Here is a 26,057-nt window from a genome sequence, read left to right as displayed (position 1 = left end):
AGAGTACTACATACATGTACAAGTTACTTTTATTTTATTTATTTAAAGAATTTATTAGTAAGATACATGTACTTTTAAAAATATACATACAACTTTGATACAAGTGTATTTTATTTAATTTTTCTAATATATTATTTTATTGGCTAATTTAGTTACATGTATGTACCATAGACATTAAATTTTTTAACTTATACAAGTAAAAAAAGTCAAACTTTCTAAATTTCTTTGAGATTTTTTTATCAAACATGAGTGTCTGACCTTTACCATATGTTTACAGATGTCATTATTCAACATGTATGTTTAATTTTATCGACAATGAAATTTGAATCTAACAAAATTTACTTATAAGTAGACACAAATAACTTGTACTAGAAGTACCCCTGTACTAGAAGTAACCATGACTGGTTTCTTGAAAACAAATGGTTGTTTTTATAATGACATATTATTGCAAAATGACTTATTAATTTCAGATATAAATGGTTAATATCAATGCTAGACCCTCACTTCTCACCATTTACACGGACACCAGTCTTTAGTGTAACCATCTTAACTGTTTTACCCTGGACAAAATAGTTTTAAGTTTATTTATCATGTTTATTTAGCTAATTAACTATATATATATAAATATACTCTTTAAACAAAAAGTTCATATTTCCCCATCTCAGAGTTTTAATTTCATTCTTGTTAGTTGTTTGTATTAAGTAATTATCAACACAAATTATCATAATACATTGTTTGAAAATTTAAAAAAATCAGATTTATATAAAGAAATAGGATGAGGTTAATAACAATAAAATTACAGATGGAAACAAGGAATGTCACAGAAAAACAACCCGACCAAAGAGTAAAAATTTATTTGTGAAAGAAAAAAGTAGCACAACATGTTTACCGGTACATGTATGCATTGGTAAAAGAGAAAGCTAATAAATAATTATGACTTTTGAGAAAGATCTTTGGAAAAAGGGAGATGGTACAAATGGGATAATCTCTGTTAAAAAGATATAAAAAGTACTAGATTTGGCAACACTATATTTGTCTACTATAATGCCACTTCTGAATTTCATGTTTAATTGTTGACTTAATTCCACCATATGATAATACAATGTAGATACTACTTTTTGAAACACTAGTGTGATTTTGCTGGGAGCAAATAAAAAGAAAATTATGCCTGTCAATATTTATTATTAAAAAAAGTTCTCGCTTGGCTTTAATTAATGGGAAAAAAGTCCTTGCCCTGCTTAAAAAAACTTAAGTACACATATGATATTTTTTTATGAAATCAATAATACATGTACATATCAGAGTTGATATTTCAACTAAAATGCATATATATTTCAATATTATAAAGACTTAATTTTTGTGAAGGAAGTCAACTTAGGAGCACTGTGATTGGATCCAAGGGTACAATATTTTTTTTTATCTATCTATGAGTCAATGGCTGTAGTTTGTATATTTCCAAATTCAATTTTGAAACCTTTTGAAATATTATATAAATATTCATTAATTTGGTGTTAAATGACCGTGGGCATCAGACTTCAGTTATGTTTTTACTTTTTTGAAGCTTAGTACATTTGATTTTTATCACAAAGTATAGAAATGTTTCACTGAGAACATTAATACTGTTTCGAGAAAAAAGTCCAAAGTCATCATAATACGTCAAATTGATGGGTAAATAATTAAACTGTATATTCGGATTTCAATATAAGCTATATTGTATAATCTGCACCAAACTATTGTTCTTTTGTATTTGTTTTTACCTTTCACAATGATTAATTTAATTGGAAACTCAAGAATTCAAGTAGAAACAAATATTTTAACTGGGTTATTTGCCTTATATTCAGACAGACAGACAGACAGAATATTTTATTTTTTTATTTTATATTTGCTTTGTAATTCCCTAAATGTATCACTTGGATATTTCTCTATAGCCATAATCTATTAAAATAAGAAATGTTAAATTGTCCATCTAAGAAAAAAAGAGACCAACCTGAGTTGAGGCTTAATTTGGATAGAATTTATATTCTCCTGTGTAAAGAATTGTTCACATTCTTGGCAATTCATTCAGCAAATATTTCAATATCGCTTCATTTAGTAGTTTCTATTTTTTTTTTTATATCAGGCATATATACATTTTTGTCATTTCAACTGTTTGCAAGGACTTTTGTTGGAGATTAATACTCCCAAGGGACATAATTCAGCTGTATCATAGATTACGTTGACATTCTTTTAATGCTCAAAAATTTAATTTTACACAGGTAACTTTTATCTAAAATAGGTGAATCTTCTGGAGTAAACAACAACTTTAAATGATAAATACTACTTCATAAAGTTTGACCTCACGGGTGTAGTAAAATTTGTTGATTGATGCATGTGGCTATTCTAGTAAATGAATTAATCTACTAAGCGAGAGACTTTTTGAAAGGCTAATGCTTGTTTATAATACAATTGAAATTATTTTCTGTTTACTTTAAGCATTTGTTTACCATACGTTATGCTATGTTTAATTCACATCATTTTTAGTTTTCAGATATTTTATTTATTACAGACAATGTACTATAAGCAATTTAATATTATTTATGCCCCACCTACAATAAAAGAGGGGCATTTTGTTTTCTGGTCTGTGCCTCCGTTCCTTTGTCCGTCAGTTAGTATGTCTGTGAGTTTGCTCGCACCACTTCAGGTTAAAGTTTTTGATCAAGGTAGTTTTTTAAGGAAGCTGAACTTGATACTAAGTACACTTGTTGTTTATGATATGATCTTTCCAATTTTAAAGCCAAATTAAACTTTTGATCACAATTTCATGGTCAACTTTTCAGAGAAAATGAAAGTGGGAGTTTAAGGTTTAAGTTTTTGGTCAAGGTAGTTTTTGTTGAAGTTGAAGACACAAAAACACACAAAAATGTATTGAAGCTCTGTATTAGGTTTTATTGGTTTACATTCAATTGTGCTTTTTTTTCTTTCATTTTTTTCACAGAAATAGCAAATATGTGTATAATAAATAAGAACATTTAGACCTATAAACATAATGCATTCAGATAATGTATAAGTATCTGAACTAACAATCATCCTCAAGTCATTGATTATTCAGTACTGTTATTCAATTTGATTTTAAAAAATATAGTTTTAATCTTTTACACTCTTGATTTATGTGATATTGTGTTATAGAAATGTATTTGTATTTATTGCTCTGATAAGCATAATGTGCTTAAAGTTATAAAGAATTGAATAGAATTGAATTGATTTAATCAGTGACGGATCCAGGGGGGGGGTTCCGGGGGTGCGCACCCCCCCTTTATTTTTGCCGATCAATGCATTTGTATCGGGACATGTTTTGCACCCCCCTGCACCCCCCCTTTGCCCTGGGTTAGCACCCCCCTTTCGAAAATTCCTGCATCCGCCCCTGATTTAATTGTTTTAAAATGCACACATGAAAGGGTTATTAAAAAAGAGTGCACCCCCCATATGTTAGTTAATCAACTTTTCACCCCACTCATTATTCGCCTAAAAAAATTATGTGCCCCGTCCATGTTTTCACTAGCCCAACCCTCATATAAATATTGCACAGTCCCTTATAGGCGCTTTATTCAAATTAATTTTCTATATTCAACACTAACATTGTATATTAACGGCATGGGACAAACTGACTTAAGAATATATTTTTTTGTCATCTGCTTGACCATGATAATTTTTTTAAGAAAAATCATCCCCCTCCCCCATCCTAGTGGATAGTCCCTCACATAATTATCAGTGACTATAACAAATGAATATTGTCTACCTTTTTTGAAATAACTGAGTCCCATCTTATTATGCAAAAAGGTTAATAAACAGGAAATTTTGTCTGACATCTTAGCTGCATGTCGTTCAGACGACAGAGCTAGAAGCTGATTCAAGGTGAAGGTTGAAACGTTGTATCATGTGACATTTTTTCTGTGTTTGCCAATCTCGTGAACATTGACAAACAGACAGATTGATTAGACAGATGGATAAATGTAGGATTTTTAGAGATTTTCTTCATTTGTTTTTCAAACAAAGCCTTTTCTAACTTTACCTCCTTATCCAGGTGAAAATAGAAATGGTAATGTTGCACTTAGGCCAACCATTTGATTAGGAGGGGGTGGTGGTTATAAGACAAAACAGTACAAGTCGGACATAACAAGCCAAGATGGCTTAAAAATCAATCCAAGCACACGAAAACAGGACACACATTCGTATGAATATTACGATATATCGGACAGTAATGTTAATCCACATGCAATAAATTACACAAATAAGAATCAGAATAACCACCAGGATGTTTATAGTCACAATCAAACAACAAATAGGCAAGCAAATCCTGGTTTATTCGGGACAGAACGTCATTCAAATTCATTTCCAGAGGCAAACGCTTTTGTTATGGGAAATGACGTCGTAACGTCAGATGATCACATGACAAAATCTATTGGTTACGGTATCCAAGGGGCAACATATGGGGAACAGGTGCGTGGTTCTGGGCAATTTGTAAACAACAGCATATCAAACAAAAATCATACAGACAGAGTACATGGTTTTGATAACAGAGGAATGAAAAATCAAACGCATAATTATGAAAACAATACAATGCTTTTCAGCCCATATAAATCTTGCAATAATATGAATCAGAATTTTATTTCTGAAAATAGTAATACAGAAAGGGAAAATGGTTTGAGTTTTTCTCAAAATAGAGCACACATTTCTCCAACGGTACACTTCAGGGAAAACACTTCAGCTCAGTCTGAAAACGGAAATTTCAATAATTCTCAGGTTCACGGTCAAGGTATGTTTGCTCATGGTAACAATGGTACATACGGGGGCGATAAATCCTATAACCAGTTAAGAGAGTACGGAAATAACACTGTTAAAACTAACAGAAAATTAAAGGAACCGGATGTATTTGACGGGCAAAGGACCGAGTGGCCGGACTATATATGCCACTTTGAGCAGGTAGCTCAATGGAATAATTGGTCGGAGAGCGAAAAGGCCGCACAGTTGGCTATGAGCTTACGCGGAATCGCTCAACGGGTACTCAGTGAATTGACAGCGGATGCACTGTGTCATTATGACACACTTAAAACATTGCTCATGCAACGGTTCTGTCCACCAGAGAGGGAAACCGCATATCGGTGCGAATTTAGAAATAGAAAACGTAATCGAGACGAGACAGCCGCCGACTATGGGTACGCTTTAAAACGGCTAGGTAGTCGTGCATTTCCTACAATTCCCGTGATGATGCGCGAGAGCCTCGTTGTTGAACAATACATTTCAGGACTTGGAAGCGCCGAACTCAAGCGCCATGTGCAGTTTGCACACCCGACAACATTAGATCGAGCTATTTCACTAGCCGTAGAGTTTGAAGCTTTCGAGGGCGCACAAATTTATCCCCGGAAACCAAAGGACTTGGAGGAATTGCCAGTTTTGGCTCTCACAAATTCAAAACGTGAAGTTGAAAACAGGTTTCAGGAAAACTCTAAAATTGAGAAACTAGAGGACTCTATCAGAGACGTGCAATTGTCTCTTAAGCAAGTCATTGATAAGATAGACAAGACTCCGAACCGACCGAATAATTCAGGCCGTCCTGCACATAGAAATTTCAGACAGAAAAAGGTAGTAAATTGCTACTACTGTCAAAAAGAGGGTCATTACATACGGGATTGTCCAGATCTACAAACGCGAGGATCCGTTTCTACACCATCAGCCGGAAGCCAACCACAAGAACAATCCGCGTTCAATAATGGACAAGCTGATCATTTAAACTATCTGGGGCTGCACTCGACGCCGACAGTACAGCCCACTCAAACAATTTAGGAAAAAGGCCATCTAGCTTGAGGCTAGCCGCCATTACGCAACATTGTTGGTTTGCTAAAGTTTTTATTGATAAATTTTGTATTGATATGCTTGTAGATACTGGTTCGGCAGTAACATTAATTTCTAAAAATGTATATGAAAAATTGGGTAAAATTAAGCCGAAACTTACAGAAGTGTCTACAATTTTAACTACCGCGGATGGAGAACCTATGAAAGTTATGGGTGCTAGCGACCTACTGTTGAAATTGAACAATCATGGATTTATTCATTCTGCTATTGTTGCAGATTTAGGGAATATAGCAGGAATTTTAGGATTGGATTTTCTATCCAAATATGAAGTCACTATTAGCGCAAGTCAAGGAACTTTAACGTTTCCAAATTTTACAATTAAACTTTCGATTGATTCGGACGTTCAGGCTACGTGTGCACGAGTACAGCTTGCCGACACGATAGAGGTTCCGGGAAGGGCCGAAATGTTTGTCCGAGGAAAAATTGACGCGGATCTTACAGGAAATGTAAACAGCATTTTGGAGCCTATCGATGGTTTCCAGGGAGAAAAACACGTGTTAATACCTAAGTCCGTCGTTCAAACATCCGACACGGAAGTCGTGTTTTCGATTTTGAATCCGACACCTCATGCCGTCATACTAAAAAGAAATTTAACGGTCGCCTCATTACAACCAATCAAGGAGATAATGGAAGACAACTTCCATCGACCGACGTCGTCGACGGAGAAGTCGATTAAAATCCCAGAACATTTACAGGCACTCGTCGAGAACGTATCCGACAATTTGACATTTTCACAAAGGTCCGACATAGGAAAAGTTATATCTGAATATGCCGACGTTTTTGTCGGACCCGACGGAAAATTAGGAAGGACAGACTTGGTCGAACACTCTATTCGTACAGAAACCGACAGACCTGTAAAAGTACCACCTCGACGACTACCGATAAGCCAACGTGATGTAGCAGCGGCCGAAATAGACAAAATGTTGAAAAATGACATTATCGAACCCAGTCATTCACCGTATTCGGCACCGATAGTTTTGGTAAAGAAGTCGGACTCGACGACGCGCTTCTGTGTCGATTATCGTCGCCTTAATTCAGTGAGTTTAAAAGATAGCTACCCGTTGCCGAGAATCGACGATTCACTAGACTCTCTGTCGGGAGCGAAATTTTTCTGTACATTGGACCTTGCACAAGGATTTTTCCAGGTAAAAATGCGTGAAGAAGATAAGCCAAAAACAGCGTTTGTCACATACAAGGGCTTGTACCAGTTCAAGGTAATGCCATTCGGGCTCGCCAATAGTCCTAAAACATTCGAGCGGTTGATGGAGTTAGCTTTGACAGGACTACAATGGGAACGGTGTCTTGTCTACATAGACGATGTTATTGTCTTCGGGAAAACGTTTGAGGACACCATAGACAATCTTAAACTTGTATTTGACCGATTTCGCAAAGCAAACCTTAAACTGAAACCGTCAAAATGTAAATTTTTCCAGGACGAAGTAAAATATTTGGGACACGTGGTGTCGGCCGACGGAATAAAGTGCGATCCCGAGAAAATAAATTCGGTTAAAAATTGGCCAGTTCCGGAATCTGTTTCCGATGTACGTAGCTTCCTAGGAATAGCTTCCTATTACAGGAAATTCATTGACAAATTTTCGACTATTGCGTTCCCACTTACGCAACTTACGCGCAAAGATAAAAGATTCATTTGGGCTGATGAATGCCAGGAATCGTTCATGACGCTTAAAAATGCTTTGATTTCAACAAAGGTACTTGCTTATCCCACGCGCACAGATAAATTCATAATTGATACAGACGCTAGTAATTTCGGTATGGGCGCCGTTCTCTCTCAAGTTCAAAACGGTGAGGAAAGAGTAATTGCATACGGAAGTAAGACCTTTTCTAGGTCTCAAAGGGGATACTGTACGACTTACCGAGAACTCCTGGCTGTGGTAACTTTCGTTAAACAGTTCCGCTATTATTTATCGGGTCGACACTTTTTGCTTCGCACAGATCATTCAAGTCTTATGTGGTTGAAAAATTTCAAAGAACCCGAAGGAATGGTAGCGAGATGGTTATCCTTGCTTGATACGTACGACTTCAAAATTGAACACCGGAAGGGTACTTTACATGGGAATGCCGATGCCTTATCACGAAGGCCTAGGCGCCGTTGTAAACGCGATGAATGCGAACAATGTCAAAACGGATCAGAATGTGAAGTTAACATAAACGCCATAACCAGATCACACATTACTCTATCGGATGCTGGTACTTCGAAGACCAATACAACTGTTGGGCCACAGGAGTCTGACTTGAATGATCGATCAACAGACTACCCAGGAGATAATTGTCTACAGACAAGGGCGACCAATTCCAATTGGTTAGGACAATGGAGTTCGAATGAACTTGTTACAGAACAGCAAAATGATGCCGCTATACGTCAGATAAAGCAATTGCTTGAAACACACACACAAAAGCCAGAGATTAAAAGTACCAATCAGGAATTTAAATTGTTAATGAGACAATGGCAATCGCTTAAGGTCAGCAATGGCCTACTTTACAGAATTTATGAAAACGAGGATACAGGTCCACATTTTCAACTAGTCACACCACGTACAATGCGACGCGAAATCATGCACCAGTTGCATAACGTCCGGACAGCAGGACACTTAGGACGCGAGAAAACGTTGAATAGGATAAAGGCCAGATTCTACTGGCCAGGAATGACCGACGACGTCTCCCGATGGTGCCAATCTTGCATGTCGTGTCAGAAAAGGAAACCTGGTCCAGGTCTGGGCAAATCGCCTATGCAGCACTGTACTGTGTATGGACCAATGGAGTGCATAGCAATCGACATTTTAGGTCCGTTACCGATAACGGACGACGGAAATCGGTATATCATGGTCATCGGGGACTACTTTTCCAAATGGAGCGAGGCGTATGCCTTACGACAACACACCGCCCAGACAGTCGCAGACAAACTAGTCACGGAATTTATTTGTCGCTTCGGTACCCCGACACGGATTCATACCGACCAAGGACCAGAATTTGAATCCCACCTTTTCGCAAGAATGTGTAAGCTACTCGATATAGAAAAATCAAGAACGACGCCATACCACCCTCAGTCGGACGGAATGGTGGAACGCTACAACCGCACTTTGGCAATGATGCTAGCGATGTTTGTCTCGGAAAACAAGGATGATTGGGATGATCATCTTCCTTACTTGTGTATGGCTTATAGGGCATGTCTGCATGACAGCACGAAATGCAGTCCAAATCTCTTAATGCTAGGAAGGGAGATTTCACTTCCAATCGACGTAATGACCGGAAACACTATTTTCACACCCGAACTGAATTGTCCAAATACATACATCGAATGGATACGAGAATCAATGCAGCGTTCGTTTGACTTTGCACACGGAAATTTGCAAAGCAGTTTTTGTCGACAAAAGCGGTATTATGACACCAAACTCAAAAGTCGAGATTACAAGGTTGACAGTTTAGTATTTCGATGGTACCCACCAGAAGCTAACCAAAAGCTGGGACTCGGATGGATCGGACCGTATAAAGTGATACGCAAGATATCGGATATAACATACGAAATCGAACGGTGTGCCGACAATAAACGGAAAATTGTCCACGTAGACCACTTAAAACCAGTCGTTTTACCGACAGAATTAAATGAAACCGACGCTCAGGAAATGGACATTACGGAGTTAAATGAATCTACGGTTGATATTGAACTTTCTAATCACAACATCGACGATGCAGATGACCACAGCTATCAAAAAGAAATTGAGACGGTGAAGATGAATTCTCCAAAATTTAGTAGGACCGGGAGGCTTATTAAGCCACCAGTTTTGTTTTCTCCATAGTAAAAGTATTAAGGATTATATAGCGTTTTACGCTTAAAAAAGGGGGAGGTTATTAAGTTGATAAACATTAAGGAAGTCATTTATCGACCTAGTGAGATCTGCAACTGGACAATGTACTATATTTATGTAAAAAGAGGCTGTAACTCGTTATGCGATGCAATTCAGGTACACTCGTTAGGATAGGTATTATGGTTATGTATGTATTTACATTATTTTTATTGGAAACCATGGGCAAACACGCTTTCGGTTGTGTATATTACTAACATTGAACCTAGAGATACCAAGGTTGTTCCGTAGCCACGTACTTGTGGGGTACTGACAAGACTATATATAATGGTCTTAGGGATGGTTTTTACGGACTATTATAAGCATGTTGTTGCTTTAAATAATTGCTGTTAAGTGTACTGGATGAAACATCTTAATGCGAGTGACAGATAATAAAAATGCTTTATATTTTGTTTGCTTTCAGCTGATAATGTCTACAGAAGAACCACTGAATATAATGGCGGAGGATGAAATTTTCGATAATGAAAAATTTATAGAATTCTATTATTCAGCCGACATGCGTTGTCCAATTGCAGATTGCGACTTTGGGGGAAGATTTTTGACAAAAACAAAGTACTCTAGGCATTGGGAGGAGAGGCACATATCATCTGTGCAGAAATATGAATGCCCTATTCAATACTGCCGCAGTGTTCTGAGGAGAAGGTCTGATATGAAATCTCATATTAAATTTATTCATGGAGAAAAGAATGATACCAGGCTTGAGGAGATCACAGTAAAGTCCAGAAAGATAATTGAGCACAGTAGGAACTTCATCAACCCTGGATTCTTCATATTTAAGGGAAGGACGCAAAAGAGTGTAGACTCTTCAAAACCCACCACATCTACCACAGTAACTGCTCCTAACATATCCACTGCAACCACATCTACCACAGTATCAGCTTCAGTAAACACAGTAACTTCAAAGGTTTTAGCCACTGCATCTCAAGCCAATGTGACATCATCTGTTGTTCCATCTCCTATGGTAATTTCCAAAGTATTAACATCAGCCTATGACCTAGATGATGATACCCAATTCAACGTACACATTCCATCCTGTCTGCCAGTCACCTCTCATGATATTTCTACATCTGCACCTAAACCTTCATCGGCTCCACTTATCTCCACCAAAACCAGAGTGAGTATTGAGGATTATCGTAATAGACCTGCCAAGGAAAGCCACCTACCAATCTTTGAATCTCTAACCGCTTCAATGGACAACTCTTCTCAGACCTGTGGCATGGATGTACAGGAAGTTTATATTCCTCCTATACCTGAGACAATTGATGATATACAGGAGCATATTCGCACCTTGTGCGATCTAATGGATAAGATAGGAAGACAGAGGGAGGCAGCCAAGGGCAAGCTGGAAATACTCCGGAAGGAAGGACCGTCCCTGCAGAAGGAGAAAGAAATGAGAAGAAAGCTGGAATCAGAAAACAGGGAGCTCAAAAGACAACTGTCGGAAGTTAAATGGAGGGAAAACTTATTCCCGGCCCAGATGGAAACATAGTTGTCAATATCCATGCTGCTTTGCTAATTCTAAACTTGTGAAATTCGAACATTAACCATTTACATATCTATTTTTCGTCAAACATTGTGTAACTTCCATCACGATACATTGAATTCTGCATCCTGTTAATCGTCATACTCGTGCCATGTGTTTTATTTTAAAGATGAACTGTTTATTTCAAATGTGACAATAATTACTGTATTTGATTATACTTACCGATTACACTTAGAACGTTGGATAGTGATGAACTGTGTATGCAGAGATCGATATAACATTGAATTTTCTTTTATTGATGAACATTAATTTATTACCAGTTTTAAATTGTTAATTGTTGAGTGCATGTTTTTTAAATTATATTTTGTACCTTCTTGGGAACTAATGTGCATTGGCTGTTGCCCATTAGGTCTTAAGAAGGGGGGAGTGTAGTGGTTGACGTTCTAACATTATATTATACTTCCGGTCGGGACACTTTCTTTAGTCCCGAGCCCGGTCGGGTCCTTTGTGGGTACACTAACAGCTGCGCGTAGTCCCGAGATAGCCCGGATATATACGTCATACTGACGGCGGCTAGGAAAACCCTTGGGGAAAACAATAGATTGATGGTAAGAACGTCGACCACTGTATTTAAAGTGTATGGACATTAATAGCTTAATAAATCATCAGAACTTATATAAGGAATTACTTATTATCTGACTATAATATCTCAGAACCAGGGAAACAGGAAACAAGACGGGAAACTATATAGTTTTATATATATATACGAAGTTACGAACATCACAACTTTCACTCCCGTTACACACTTAGGCCAACCATTTGATTAGGAGGGGGTGGTGGTTATAAGTTTGTTTACAGGTTTTGGAGAGAAAAAAATATTTGTTTTTGACCAGTAAATAGGATATGTATGTTGCATCCTCATGCAGCTGCCACTATGACTATGTGTAATATGATGCTAAAATTGAAAGAAAACAAATGGATTTTGGACTAGTCCCCAAAAATATAGATTGTTTTTGCCAAAGAAAAAAGATGTTTGTCTTGAATTGAAATCCCCCCTCCCGATAATCAAAAGGTTGCAGCCTCACAAAACACAGCATAGTTATTTATTTAGTCAATATTTATAGTGAAAAGAAAAGTGTCCATTTCAGTAGCAGATCTAGAAATGTTCACAAGAGGGGGTCCCTGCATCAGTCATGCTTCAGTGATTTATATAAGCAATCAATTTTTCCCACAAAAAGGGGGGGTTCCCTATGTAAAACCCGCTTAATCCACCCCTGCTTTTCAATGATTTTTTTTATTTATACTTGTAGTGCATTTCTTATCAGGGTTCTCTCTAAGGCAAGTCAATGAGTCCCAGACTCATCAAAATCAGTTAAGACTCATCATGTTCAAACTTGCAATTCCAAAGATGCATTAAAATTGTAAAATTTATTGTATATACTGCAGGATTGATCACAAATTTATCTCTAAAGTTTAAATTAATCTAAATTATGTGAATTTTCCTTGCTCTAGTATTATCAAGGGGACTGCAATTATGTATAATAAAAGTACAAGAAATTATATCACTGTGAAACTGGCTAGAGAAAGTTAAATGTGAAAAGAAGTATCTGTGACTATAAGTTTGTTTACAGAATATACAAAATAATAAGAGGCATTATTGAATGGTTTGATTAAATGACATTCAAGTGAAAGTAACTTTCTACTAGTCTTGTTATATTAGTGATCTGAAAAGTATTGTTAGTTAACTTAGTTCTCATTTTATGTTATTTCTTCAGTTTTTTACTGTTAGGCTATAAGGAGGCCCTAAAAATGTTCATTTGTATAACATAGCAGGGAGATAACTCTTTAAAATCATTTGAATATTTAAATCACATTCAACACTTGTTTTAAACACAGAATACATATGTAATGTTAACTGGAAGAAAAACTAAGTCCATTCGAATGTAAAATATGGACATAATGGATTTATTTTTTACAAAATTTACTTCTGGATATTATCTTATGATCATAAATAAGCTTCTGTCCAATTCCTGTACAAACCAAGGATAGTTTAAGAAAGTTATTAAAATTTTAAAAACTTTAACCACAGAGTGAATGTAATGTTTCCCCGCAGAAAAACTGAGTCCATTTACATGTAAAATATTGAAAAAATGGAATTTTATTTTTACAAAATTTTCTTATGGATACTATCTTATGATCATAAGGTCCAAGGACACAGTTATCTTCCTTTGGTTTTCGTTGTCTACGAATATAGTCCCTAGTGTAAACAGTGTACAACTAACATGTTTTATTTAATACACTTTCCCAATTTATTTCTTTATATTAAATGCATGAAATATTAAGTAGGGGGATGTAATTCATGTCAAAAAAAATTTGGTGCTGAAACTTTTTGTTAAGTAGTGAATTGGACCAGTTCTAAAAGGTCAAATTTTATCACGTCTGAAGCTGTCAAACTGAATTTTACACACCCTTAATACAGAATTATCAATATTTTGAGTTAGAGCTGGGAGAAGTTTCTATAATTTTGATATTATTTGTCTCACTGGTAGTACCCTACACTGTAAAAATATTTTTGAGAAAGAGCAGGTGCGATTTTTTAATTTGAATTTATTGTCTAAAAGAAATGCACTATGAAATAACTGTGTTCTCGGGCCAAGCTTCTGTCCAAGTTTGGTAGTCAAGTAAAGGTTAAGAAAGTTATTAAAATTTTCAAAAACTTTAACAACAGAGTGAATATTTGTGGACGCCACCGCCGACAACTGAATGTAGGATCGCTTAGTCTCGTTTTTTTTCGACTAAAGTCGAAGGCTCAACAAAAACTAATGACAACATTAAAGTATTGTTACATTTTAACCTTTATTTCAACAAGGACCCCTAGTATTGATCAGAATTTAACCTATTTAAATACTATTTTATAAATTGTAAGCAAATCCATAAATAACATATCCACTAAAAATAATTTCACAATGATTTAAATTATATTAATTTTTTATACGACCGCAAAAATAGAAATTTTTACGTCGTATATTGCTTTCACGTTTGTGTTGTCGTCTGTGGCGTCCGAATAATTTTAGTTTACGCATTCTAACTTTAGTAAAGGAGAATAGAAATCTATGAAATTTTAACACAAGGTTTATGACCATAAAATGAAGGTTGGGATTGGTTTTGGGAGTTTTGATCCCAACATTTTAGGAATAAGGGGCCAAAAAGGGCCCTAATAAGCAATTTCTTGTTTTTCGTTCTATAACTTTAGTTTAAGTAAATAGAAATATATGAAATTTTGACATAAGGTTTGTGACCACAAAAGAAAGGTTGGGATTGTTTTTGGAAGTTTTGTTTCCAACAGTTAAGGAATTGGGGACCAAAAAGGGGCCCAAATAAGCTTTTTTCTTGGTTTTAGCACCATAACTTTAGTATAAGTTTATAGAAATCTATGAAATTTAAACACAAGGTTTATGACCGTTAAAGGAAGCTTAAGGTTGGGATTGATTTAGGGAGTTTTGGTCCAAACAGTTTAGGAAAAAGGGGCCAAAAGGGTCCAAAGTTAAACCATTAGAAGATCAGATCATAATTTTTTGCACAGATGTTTCCAAAAGAAGCAGATGTGATATGATTGCCAATGAGACAACTCTCCAAAAGCTACCAAAATGACCAACTATAGGTCACTGTATGGCCTTCAACAATGAGCAACACCTATACTGAGATGAAATTGTTTTAATAAACATCAAAAAGGATATTTTATAATTTGCAACCTATATTCATGGAATGCAAGAAACATGTTGAAAAATTAATTATAATTACACAGAGAGTGTTCATTTAATAAATATCTGTTGGTCTATCAGCATGATATAAGTATCAAAAACATTTTGATATGAACTACCATCAGAATATCATCAGTTAAGGATGTTTGCTGCTCAGATTCAAAATAAATAACTTTCCAAAAACTAGTATGTATTGATAGGGGTTAAGTTGAGGATTAAAAAAATCAAAAAGAATATAGGGGTCAATGTGATTGTTTTTGAGATATTAGCCATTGGAATTTTAGCCAGAAATGTTCTCTCTTGACTTTTCTAGCTTTACCATTGACCAGTTAAAAGTTCTCAAAAACTATTTAATATAATTAAGATTTATAAGACTTTCACAAATGGCTTATAATTATACATGTTTAAGATTTATACAAAGAAAAAATGGGGGTTCATGGTCAAATTTTTTTAAGGCATTCAAATGGATAAAACCAGAGGATTTCAAAAGCTGACAAAATTTCCAAAACATGACAAGCAAACATCCTTAAATATAATTGAAGACAATTTTGGTAAAAAAATTTGTATCTCAAATTTGATACTAATGTTTAGGTTAATCATGGATCATAGTTATACAAATCATTGTTTAAATCAAATATTATACAATTATGTTAAATATCAAGATTTTTTATACTTAACAACATCAAATTGCAAAATAGGGCCTTGCTTATGCTCAGAAAAATAAAATATGATATATAAAGCAAAGCAACATTATCTGATTATTAGAAAATATGATAAAAAAAAATAACTTTACTTTTAAAAATGCAATATTCATGTTCATATTCATAAACAGGTGAGAAAATAATGAAACTAAAATGAGTTGAAATGGTTTATTGGGTCTATAATGGTTGTGTTTGATTATTATAATTTATACAGAGTAATTAACACTCCTCCCCTCTTTTTCTATCTGTCCTCCCAAATAAAAAACCGAAATAAGTAACTTTACTAGACAGATTTTAATGCCTTATATTAATTATTCACATGTTAATTGTTTAAACTAATTACTATAGTGTATTTGCAACTCACCGTATTTTGCTGGTATGACATCTGACTTGTTGATCTACTACTAGTTGGCAGAGAATAAGTTGGCTGGTATTGATGCATTATCTGGTTGTTACTTCTCACATTGTTAAGAGGTGTAAAGGTTGGCTGGTAGTGACGTTGATATTCCATGTTGACAAGCAAACAATGATGTGCAAGAATTCAGTTTTACTTTTTATATAAGGTTAAAAAGATGATAATTGATTGGTTAAACATCTACTTGTGTTTTCTATTTGAAGTTTTACAGGTGTTATAATAACGATGAACATGGCTTCAATGCCAAGCTGACATGTGTATAGCTCTTGTAAATAGAAAATGCCATTTCTATTGTGTTTTTAATTTTATGATTGGCTTTGTGAAGCCATTCAAATATATCCTGATAGGAAACTTCAAATGATGAAAGGTTTTTTGCAAATTCATTAAATGTTTGGATTGTTTTTCCTAATTGCTATCAAAACAACATTTAAATTATTTTACTATGTATAATACATTTGAAATGTTGTGTACAAATATATTTGCAATGTTAATGATATGCATTAATTACAATCAGAAGTTTTATGTTTATAATACATTTATATTTATAATTAAAGTGTTTTTGAATAAATATAAATGTAAATTATTTTCCTGCATCCTTGTGCATTATATGTAAAGCGGTTTTGTGTTAACATTTTTAAATAGTACTATTAACTTTAAAGTTTATAGCCCTAACCAGAAATATTCTTTAATATATGATTATGTGAAACAATTTATTTGCAAAATTTGTCAAATAAAAATTAATTCAACAGAATCAAAAGACTTGGTAATCTATGAAAATCCACAGTCAGTCTGTGGATGATGAGATTCACTTAATTTCATTATGTCCAAGAAAAGCTAGATTATAACTTAAATTTTATTTTCAAATTCTACACAAAATTAAAAAAGTATAAAATTTAAGCTTAACCTTTAGAAAGCATATTTCCATAATTTTTACCTTGTTATATTCATATGGCACATAACCATGACAAGAGCACCAGAACTAGTATAGCAATTTAGTAGGTTGATTTTTTTAATTTTGTTTCATAATTATTTATTTTTTATATCTTATCAAAATGACTTTTTTTCCTTGAGGTTTTGTGACTTTTTTTGTTTATGTTTCTACTCTATATTAAACAAACCAGTACATGTATTATTAAATGTAACACTTCAATCCTTCATAATTAATAATTTACAAAAAAGTTCCATTTTTTTTTCACAAATGTTTTTAAAATTATAAACTTAAAATTTAAAAGCTCATTAATTGGTAACCGTATGTATACATGACAGCCACTAAAGAAAAAATATGTAAATGTTTGAAAAATATTACAAATTTTCCACATTTTTAATGAAAAACAGGAAAATATGGGCTAGTTGTCTTCTCAAGAAACACTCAGATCTCATGCATCAAGGATTTGTATAGTTAGACTAACTATACAAATTCTTGAATGCATCAACAAAAAAATCTTTTGATATAATTTTTGTTTTTCAAATAAAATAATTGACAAGAAGATTAAGATTGTTTAAAAACTGATACACTGTGGTCTTGATCCAAATGTGTTTTTAAATTATAAACTTTGTTTATAACTTGTATAAAAACACTAATCCTATCCTATCCACTGGAATTAATGGTTAAAGTTCAGTTTATAATTTTAGTTCAATTAGTCCAGTCAAACTAAATTTTAACCTCAAACTAATTGCAACAGATTTTTTAGCTCACCTGGCCCGAAGGGCCAAGTGAGCTTTTCTCATCACTTGGCGTCCGGCGTCCGGCGTCGTCCGGCGTCCGGCGTCGTTAACTTTTACAAAAGTCTTCTCCTCTGAAACTGCTGGGCCAAATTAAACCAAACTTGGCCACAATCATCATTGGGGTATCTAGTTTAAAAATTGTGTCCGGTGTAAAAAGTGAAAATTCTTTGTATCAGACCATACTGTCTGCTTAAACAGTTGAATGTAAGAGCCTTTTTGTGCTCAGATTTATTGCATCATGTCACCTGAGTATAGAAATGATAGAAAAGACACAAATTTTTATTTCCTATAGCTCAAATATGCATTTTTAAATGTAAATATGTGCTACGACCTAAATTGACCCTAAATTATTTTTAGTCTTACTTAGCCTAAGACCCTTTTAAATTAATATGATGTTATTTGTAAGTGTTCTGTCCATTTAAAGTACATTAAATACATATATAACATGTATAAGGATTATTTCTAATCAAAAAGCTTCACAAATTTAAAATTGCTGGAAAATATTACATCTTTATATATTAAAGGTCCCCCTTCATTGGAAAACCTCCATTTTTAGTCATAGGCTCATATAAAGTTGACTTTTGAATAATTATGCTAAGTCTGATGTATCAAATGAGTAATCTATTGCTTTAGATTACATGACATATTATATATATAGGCATTTTGAAAGTATTTTTTTGCAATATTTAAATTTTAAAAGCCTCAAATGTTGATAGTTGAAATTTCTCAATTTTAACGTCTGAATTTAACGCGCAAAGTTGAATATAGAATTAATCATAATGTCTTTAATATATATCCTATTGCTATGAAACTTTGTAAGCAGTCTTAGAATATATTAAGCTTTAGTCATACCAAGTTTTATTAAGATTGGTAAACTTTTTCTATCCTATTAGGTCCGAGTACACAGTTATCGTCCTTTGATTTTCGTTGTCCACGAATATAGTCCTTATTGTGGACAGTGTGTTACTTGTCAATTTTTGTTATACCCCTTCCAAATTTATTTCTCCATGTTTTATGCCTCATAAAGCAAGTTGGGGGATGAAATGACACTGTAAAAAAATTTGGGTCATACATATTAATGTAAAGTAGTGATAAGGTTCAGCTGAAAAGGTCACAAATTAGCACTTCGGAAGCTGTCAAAACATTTCAAGTCCCCTTAACATAAAATTGTCCATATTTTGAGTAAGAGCTGATGAAGTTTTCTATAATTTTGATATAATTTGTCCCAAAAGTAGTACAGCACACTGTAAAAATATTATTTAGAAAGCGCAGGTGGGATTTTTTTAATTTTTATTTATTGTCCATAAGAAATGCACTACGAAATAACTGTGTACTCGGACCACTTGACATGTTGAAAAATTCAATAAATGGTAAAAAAATGAATTACAAAAATCTAGGTAATAGCTTGATAAAAGATATGAAAACACGTTTAGAGTTGTTTGTTATACTCTAAAGACTCAATACATTCTGATGAATAGAAGCGGAAAAATTATCATTTTGTATCAATTTTTATTGATATTTCTACCATTTTTGTAAGAGTTTTTTAAGTCTTCCTTGAGTAAAATTTATGGGAATTTTTCTGTGTATATTTGGGGTATAATACTAAAGATTAAAAGTTTAGAATCTTCTGTTGCAATTACTTTCAGGTTTGGGTCAAATTTATGCTAGATTTACTGGACTAAATTGTTATTTTTGATCGGGTTGTTGTCACCTGGACACATTTTCCATTTAAATTCTCTATTTTATTCTCAAGTCATTTGCATGATCCATATACCACTGCAGTAGTTACAGTCATTTTTTTTCTCTATTGCAGGATGACATCATCAACATCTTTGTCATATGAAGTATACAGCCATACCATCACCTTAATGGATAACTTGAAGAGACAATGCACATGTTCAAAGTGTAATGGAAAATTTGTCAACATTAAGACTTTCCGAGCTCATTCAAAGAAAATCCATAACACCCATGCTGAAATATCAGACACTCATAGAGAACAACCTGAGATTGTAAGAGAGTCTAAGGAACTTTTAAAAAAAACTTTAATTTTAAATCAGCCACTGCATGAAGGAACTAATAGAACTGTAAAAGATGCCATAGCCGAACATTTATTCATATTTTCATCTAATAATGGAATGTCAAAGACAGCTTTGTCACAGTATCTTCACCACGAAAAGTGTGTTCTACCACAACCAAACAACCTGCCATCCACTTATTGTGAAGCTGTCACTATTATTCAACCATACCTGATGCCAATAGAAAAATTTAAATGCTGTACAAATGACTGTAAAATTTTTCCTATCAGCAGTACCATTCTTGCCTGTCCAGACTGTAATGAAAGTTTGGTGTTTTCAAACAACAGGAACAAAAAAACATTCCAATATATGCCTATAGTACCACGCATAGTTCGTTGGTATGGAACTAGGAACCTGGCAAAGATTCTTTATGCCAACAAGCTTAACACAACTGGCAGGCTAAGCAGCTACACAGATGGCAATATATTTCGACAACAGATGACAGATGGAGTCTTCAAAGATCAGCAACAGCAGAACTGTGTGCCATTGGCTCTTTTTGCTGATGGTGTGAATCCAAATAAGAACCAAACAGTCCAGAAGTCAATATGGCCTCTCATCATCACTTGGATAACACTCCCACAAGAAATGCGATATATTTTAGGACCAATGATGTTGGCAGGTATTGTTCCAGGCTATGGTAGAAAAGAACCAAAATCACTGGACCCTTATATTAACGTTTTAGTTGACGAACTTTTATCAAACATTGAATGTAACTTGTATGACGCCTACACAGATGCACCAGTAAATGTAAAGATTGCTTTATTACAGTATTTATGTGATATACCAGCTTTTTCTAAACTTTTACACTGTTCTGGTCAAGCAGCTATTCGTGCTTGTTTTTTCTGCAAAGATACAGGTGTCCATAGCAGTTCCGTGAATAAAGTATTGCACATATCAAACAGAGAGTTTTTACCCACAGATTCGCCATTTCGGAAAGACAAGACTTTATTTGCCAAGAAAACTGAAGAGGTTGCTCCCAAACCACAAGCATATTCAAGGGAAGAAGAAATGGAAATAAGAAAAGAATATGACAAAAAAAAAAACAATAACCAAAAATGTAAACTACAAAAAGAAACTGGATTTAAAGGGATACATCCACTTCATCGCCTACCATATTTTGACAGGGTGCATCAGATGCAACCAGATGGCATGCACACATTAGCAGATGTCATCAGCAACATTCTTGATCTGATAACAGGCAAATCTGATGGACCTAAAGTTCGCCAGTGCGAAAAAGATTATAATCGATTTAAAGAAACCTGGCCAAAAAGACCATCATCATCAACAACCGAATGTGAGAGACCATCCAAACAGGCAAAGAAATCATCTGTAGATACAGCTGTTCCTGAACTAACACCAAAAGCGCCTCCTTTACCAGCAGCTCCTTGGTTACTAACAAAACAGGATGTTAAATTAGCTGACAACAGAGCAAAGAGTGTTAAATACCCTAAAGGCTTTGATTATACTCCTGCTGACCATTTTACTAGAGCATGGACACTGCGTACAATGCATGGCAAACAACAGGTATTGATTATAAAAATATTTTATTTAATGAATTAGATATGAATACTGTAAGTTCAGAAATTATTGCTTGCATTTATTATTGCACCTTTTTTTGGGGACTAAAATGCAATTTAGATTTTAGCAATATTTAGAAAAATCCTGTTTAATTCATATATATACAAAATTTCCAAAATGCAAGGTTAAGGTGGTACCTTACACTACAGGGAGATAACTCTTTTAAATCGACGAAACATTTTAGGTTGTTGTGTTGTTAAAGGAATATTGAGCTTCTCAATGATCAAAATTAGTGTTTGTCAAAGCAACCATTCAGGGGAGGGAATAATAACTCATAATTAATAATAATTTTAGATAATATTATAATTATTTGAAAGCTGGAAAAAAGTATAACTTTTGTTTATTTCTGATATATATATATATATATATATATATACTGAAAGTATGCCCTATATATCTAGTAATATATATCATTTCATCCAAATGCTTTGAATCTTTGTATTTTAACAAAATGCAGTTACCATGCACAAATGCTATGAAATATTCAATAAAGTGATCTAAAAAAAATGATTAACTTGAAGATAGAATTTAAAGGAAACCAATTACAAATATGTCAAGTTCCCTAAACTGAGAATTATTGAAAATATCAATTATGACAATTATAAATGTCATTAAAGATAAAAAATTATTTTGAACTTTTGATAAAAGTCAAATGTGTAAATATTGTATTGGGTTTATTAGAGTACAGTTAATTCAGTCATGACAGATACTTGTATGATATAAGTATATTTTTTTTAGAAAATTTGTTAATTCAAACTCAAATAATAGTGAATATTCTCCTTTTATTCATATTTATATAGAAAAATACTTTATTTCAGTTCGTAACCAAGAATATTGCAGCATGGTGTATCAGAGGCCTCCTAGCAAAGCCACAAGAAGAAACCTTATTCAATTTATTTGAAGTGATCAAAAGACTGACACAACCATCCTACACAACTGAGCAGCTTCAAGGACTTATTGAAGACACAAGTACAGCAGTGGTGTTACTTGAAAGGGATTTTCCTTTGACCTTGCAGGTTAGTTTATCTACTTAGATGTATGAGTTCTATATTCATCCGTATTTGCAATTGAAAGAATCAAGTAAAAAATAATAATCTACTTTATCATTTTAATTATCTCACACAATTTACAGCAGGAGGCTTACAGTTAATATCCGTACACCCCTGATCAACCAAAATAAAGTTAATTCTTATAAGATTTCAAAACATTTTGTTGATGCCTCTCCTAGGAAATGTAAATGATAAAAAAACAACGAATTGAAACAAGATATTTTGTTTATTGATTAAAAAAGGCATGATTGTTTTAACCATTTAAATTAATTTAACAGTTTAAAAAAAAATTCTGCACATAATTAAAGATTGCTTACTACTACATGTACTAGCTGCTAAGGAAGATGGAGTTTTATTTACAGCCTTAATTGTAATTGTTCAATCAGATTGTAGATTTTTGCCTCATAAGAATTAGTATATTTTTATGATCTAATTTTCCAAAAGTATGCTTAGAGAGCTGAATAAAACAAATAATATCAGGCACTATTTATTTTAAGTACTTGGGGTGCTATCAACAGTTTTTTCTATGATGTCATATTTTGAGGGGCCATGCATAAGTGACCCTTAGTGGTGGACTGATTTATAAAGATACCTGTATAAAACTAGATATCACTGGAATCAGAATGTTCTCTAGCTTCTTATAACCTTGATAGAAAGTGTACTTTTATCATATTAAAAAAGAAGCCTAATTTGAACATAAAAAACCTGAAATCAGGTTATGTTCATACCCATACAGACGTGCACATTTTATATAATCAAAACTGTATGAAATTTATAGGTTTTAACCTGGCCTTTGAAAAGTACGGTCTCCTGCTCCGAAAACAGCTACAGTGGCTGCAAATATGTTTTAATTTTTCACTGCCTAAAAACAGGATGTTTACAGTGTTGTCTGCCTTCAAAACATGTATATTTAATATAATTTTTAAATTATTTCAATATTCAACCTTTTTTAATTGAAAGCTAATTACTTTAGCATTAATTGAGTAAATAAACAGGGGTTTCCCTCCATGGTTATTTTTAGTCAGGGAATAACCCCTGTTGTTTATATGAAACTGTTTATAGCACCCTTATAAATGTATACATAATTTAAAAAAAAAACGATTAAAGGGCAGATAAATTGCGGAATGATATAAAAATGCAACGTAAGAAGATGTCACATAATTTCAAAAAGCCAACTCTCTCAGTGACCAATTAATGGACTTTCAGTCTGTGCCAAACTGTTTTAGGGTTTGTCTGACCGAAAGAGAAATCTGGGTTTTTGTACATATATATTCAAACAAAATATTTCAAAATTTCTGTCTGTCCTAATGATTTTTTATCTGCCATTTTGTCGTTCAGACAGAGTTTGGGATACACTTGACTTTGATGTTAATAATTAAACATGATGCTTGTTGAAATATCAATTAAAATAAGCACATTCAATTATTTCCCTTGCAATAATTTCCTTCACACACATCCTGGAGTTGTGTATAGCTGATGTGTTAAGTTTCATCAGTAACATCATAACAGACAGACACTAAACCAGTGTCAGTACTGAAGTCAGAATTAAGGTTTATATAATTTTCTTTTCAGATGTAGTACTATATAATACCGAATGAATTTATAATTTTTCATTTGTTTAAAATATTTTTATTTGTAGAATATCACAACACACCTGCTACATCATATCCCAGAGGGTTATGAAGACTATGGACCATTGTATGATAGATGGCTTTATCCTTTGGAACGAGCAAACAGTTGGGTGACCAGACAAATTTTACAACATGGACATGAAGAATCAACAGTGATGCAGACATACCGGGTAAGTTAAAACAGAATTGAATAACATAAAAAAGAAGATGTGGTATGATTGCCAATGAGACAACTGTCCACCAGAGACGAAAACATTAAAAACTATAAATCACCGTATGACCTTCAATAATGAGCCACAACGAGCAGACCACAACATCTTATATATAGATGATAGGTTATAAAATGAAGGCGTTTTGAGTTGCATCAAATTTTCATTTTGGGATTGAAAATGTACTGAGAAAGATGAATAATACTACGAAAACAATATGTGCAGATTATGGTCCTTGGACTTTGAAAATTCACTCAAATCATTACTTTCTACCTTTTTTTTATCTTCTTTAAGATATTGACTTGATATTTGTTTATACTTTACACCTTGACAAGTGATAGTCAAAGCATTTTGTTGCAGTGTAATGAAATTTTATAAGTAGGGATCTATGTTTTGCCTTACAATACGCTCAAAATGCTTGGTGAAATTTGAATCAAGGTTCATATTAGCAAGTTATATTGTGTGTTGCATTTTCATAATTATCACTAAAATTAAACCATTAAAGACCAAAGAACGGTTTTCCACAAAAAACCTTAGCTCATACCAAACAACTTCTACTAAGGGCCCCAAAAAATGACTAGTGTAAAACCATTAAAATAGGAAAACAACAGTCTAATTTTTATAAAAAACGAGAAATGAAAAGAAAAATGAACCAAATCAACAAACGACAACAACAGTTCTGAACACCAGGTACCTTATTTAAGACAGTTGTAAACAAATGCTTCAGGTTTAAAAGTCAACACATATGTTTTTAGTCTAACACAAGACAGACATGATTTATATGGTTGTCGCATTTTTCTTGAGATACTGCATATGAGGGTTCACATGAGCACCCTATATAATAATGATGGTTTTCAGCATTTAACATTATCTATATACAATTTGCTGATTTGGCTTTCAAGAGTTAAGGAATACAGCCTTGTTAAGATACAATTTATCACATCTCATTCACTTACTCTAGTATGCATAAATTAATTTCCTTAATTCATATTTCAGATATACGATTGGAGCTCTCACAATATTTTGAGTGGTGAAATTATAAATTACAGCAGACAAACAAGTCTGTGTCGCTTGGCAGAAAAAGTAAACTCCATTCACCATCAAGATATATCTACAGCATCTACGAAAAGATTCATATTGCAAAGTGAGGATCTATCAATTCTAAAAGACAATTACAATAATATATATGACCAAAATTATGAGTTATTTGACATAGACCCAGTGGTCACATATCTAAAGTTCAGCCAAAGACAGGATGCCGAGTTAAAAAGACAAATTTTCTTCTCAACAACAGAGCATCAGACGACAGCATCACGCTCACATGACTATTGTGTTAGTGTTTCGCATAGGACAAACCGTCGCTTTGGCACAATTTCTAAGATTTTCAAACACAACCATTTAGATAAAGCTACCATGTGGGTAAAATTGGAGATGTTTCCCATTCCGGAACAATCTGGACTATTCTTGGTCACCGATGACAGAAAGATTGACACACATATATTTAGCTTTGATAAAATAAGCAATCCAGTTGTATTTGCTTCAGAAGACAATAAAATATGGTTTTTAAATGTTTAGATATGCATTTATACATGTACATGTATTTTGTATGAAGTAGATAAATAGTTTATATACTTGGAAAGGTACATTGTTATGTATTTTC

At 33.7% G+C, this 26,057-nt stretch overlaps 3 protein-coding genes across 3 annotated transcripts in view; 1 reads left to right on the top strand and 2 right to left on the bottom strand.

Annotated features, from left to right (window-relative positions):
- The window catches only part of LOC139482107 (uncharacterized), a 14,172-nt gene extending 10,226 nt beyond the window's left edge, over positions 1-3,946 (bottom strand). The window contains exon 1 of the mRNA XM_071265774.1: positions 3,776-3,946. The gene's annotated coding sequence lies outside the window, so the exon portion shown is untranslated. The remainder of the gene's footprint in view (positions 1-3,775) is intronic.
- The window catches only part of LOC139482110 (E3 ubiquitin-protein ligase TRIM71-like), an 88,687-nt gene that overhangs the window by 44,558 nt on the left and 18,072 nt on the right, over positions 1-26,057 (bottom strand). The window lies entirely within an intron of this gene.
- LOC139483386 (uncharacterized) lies at positions 3,899-26,057 on the top strand. Its single transcript, XM_071267405.1, has 5 exons — positions 3,899-3,989; positions 19,669-21,454; positions 22,327-22,524; positions 24,197-24,358; positions 25,394-26,057. Coding segments are annotated over exons 1-5 (2,727 nt in total). The 5' UTR covers positions 3,899-3,987; the 3' UTR covers positions 25,973-26,057.

The sequence above is a fragment of the Mytilus edulis genome, chromosome 7 (assembly GCF_963676685.1).
Source record: "Mytilus edulis chromosome 7, xbMytEdul2.2, whole genome shotgun sequence".
Lineage (NCBI taxonomy): Eukaryota > Metazoa > Mollusca > Bivalvia > Mytilida > Mytilidae > Mytilus > Mytilus edulis.
The sequence above is the reverse complement of the archived record's forward strand: the minus strand, read 5'-3'. Positions and strand labels throughout refer to the sequence as shown.

Excerpts from the sequence above, each read along its gene's own strand:
- LOC139483386 (XM_071267405.1), top strand. Across the intron at positions 21,455-22,326 it reads CAATGCATGGCAAACAACAG|TTCGTAACCAAGAATATTGC; the intron begins GTATTGATTATA and ends ACTTTATTTCAG. Across the intron at positions 24,359-25,393 it reads CAGTGATGCAGACATACCGG|ATATACGATTGGAGCTCTCA; the intron begins GTAAGTTAAAAC and ends TTCATATTTCAG.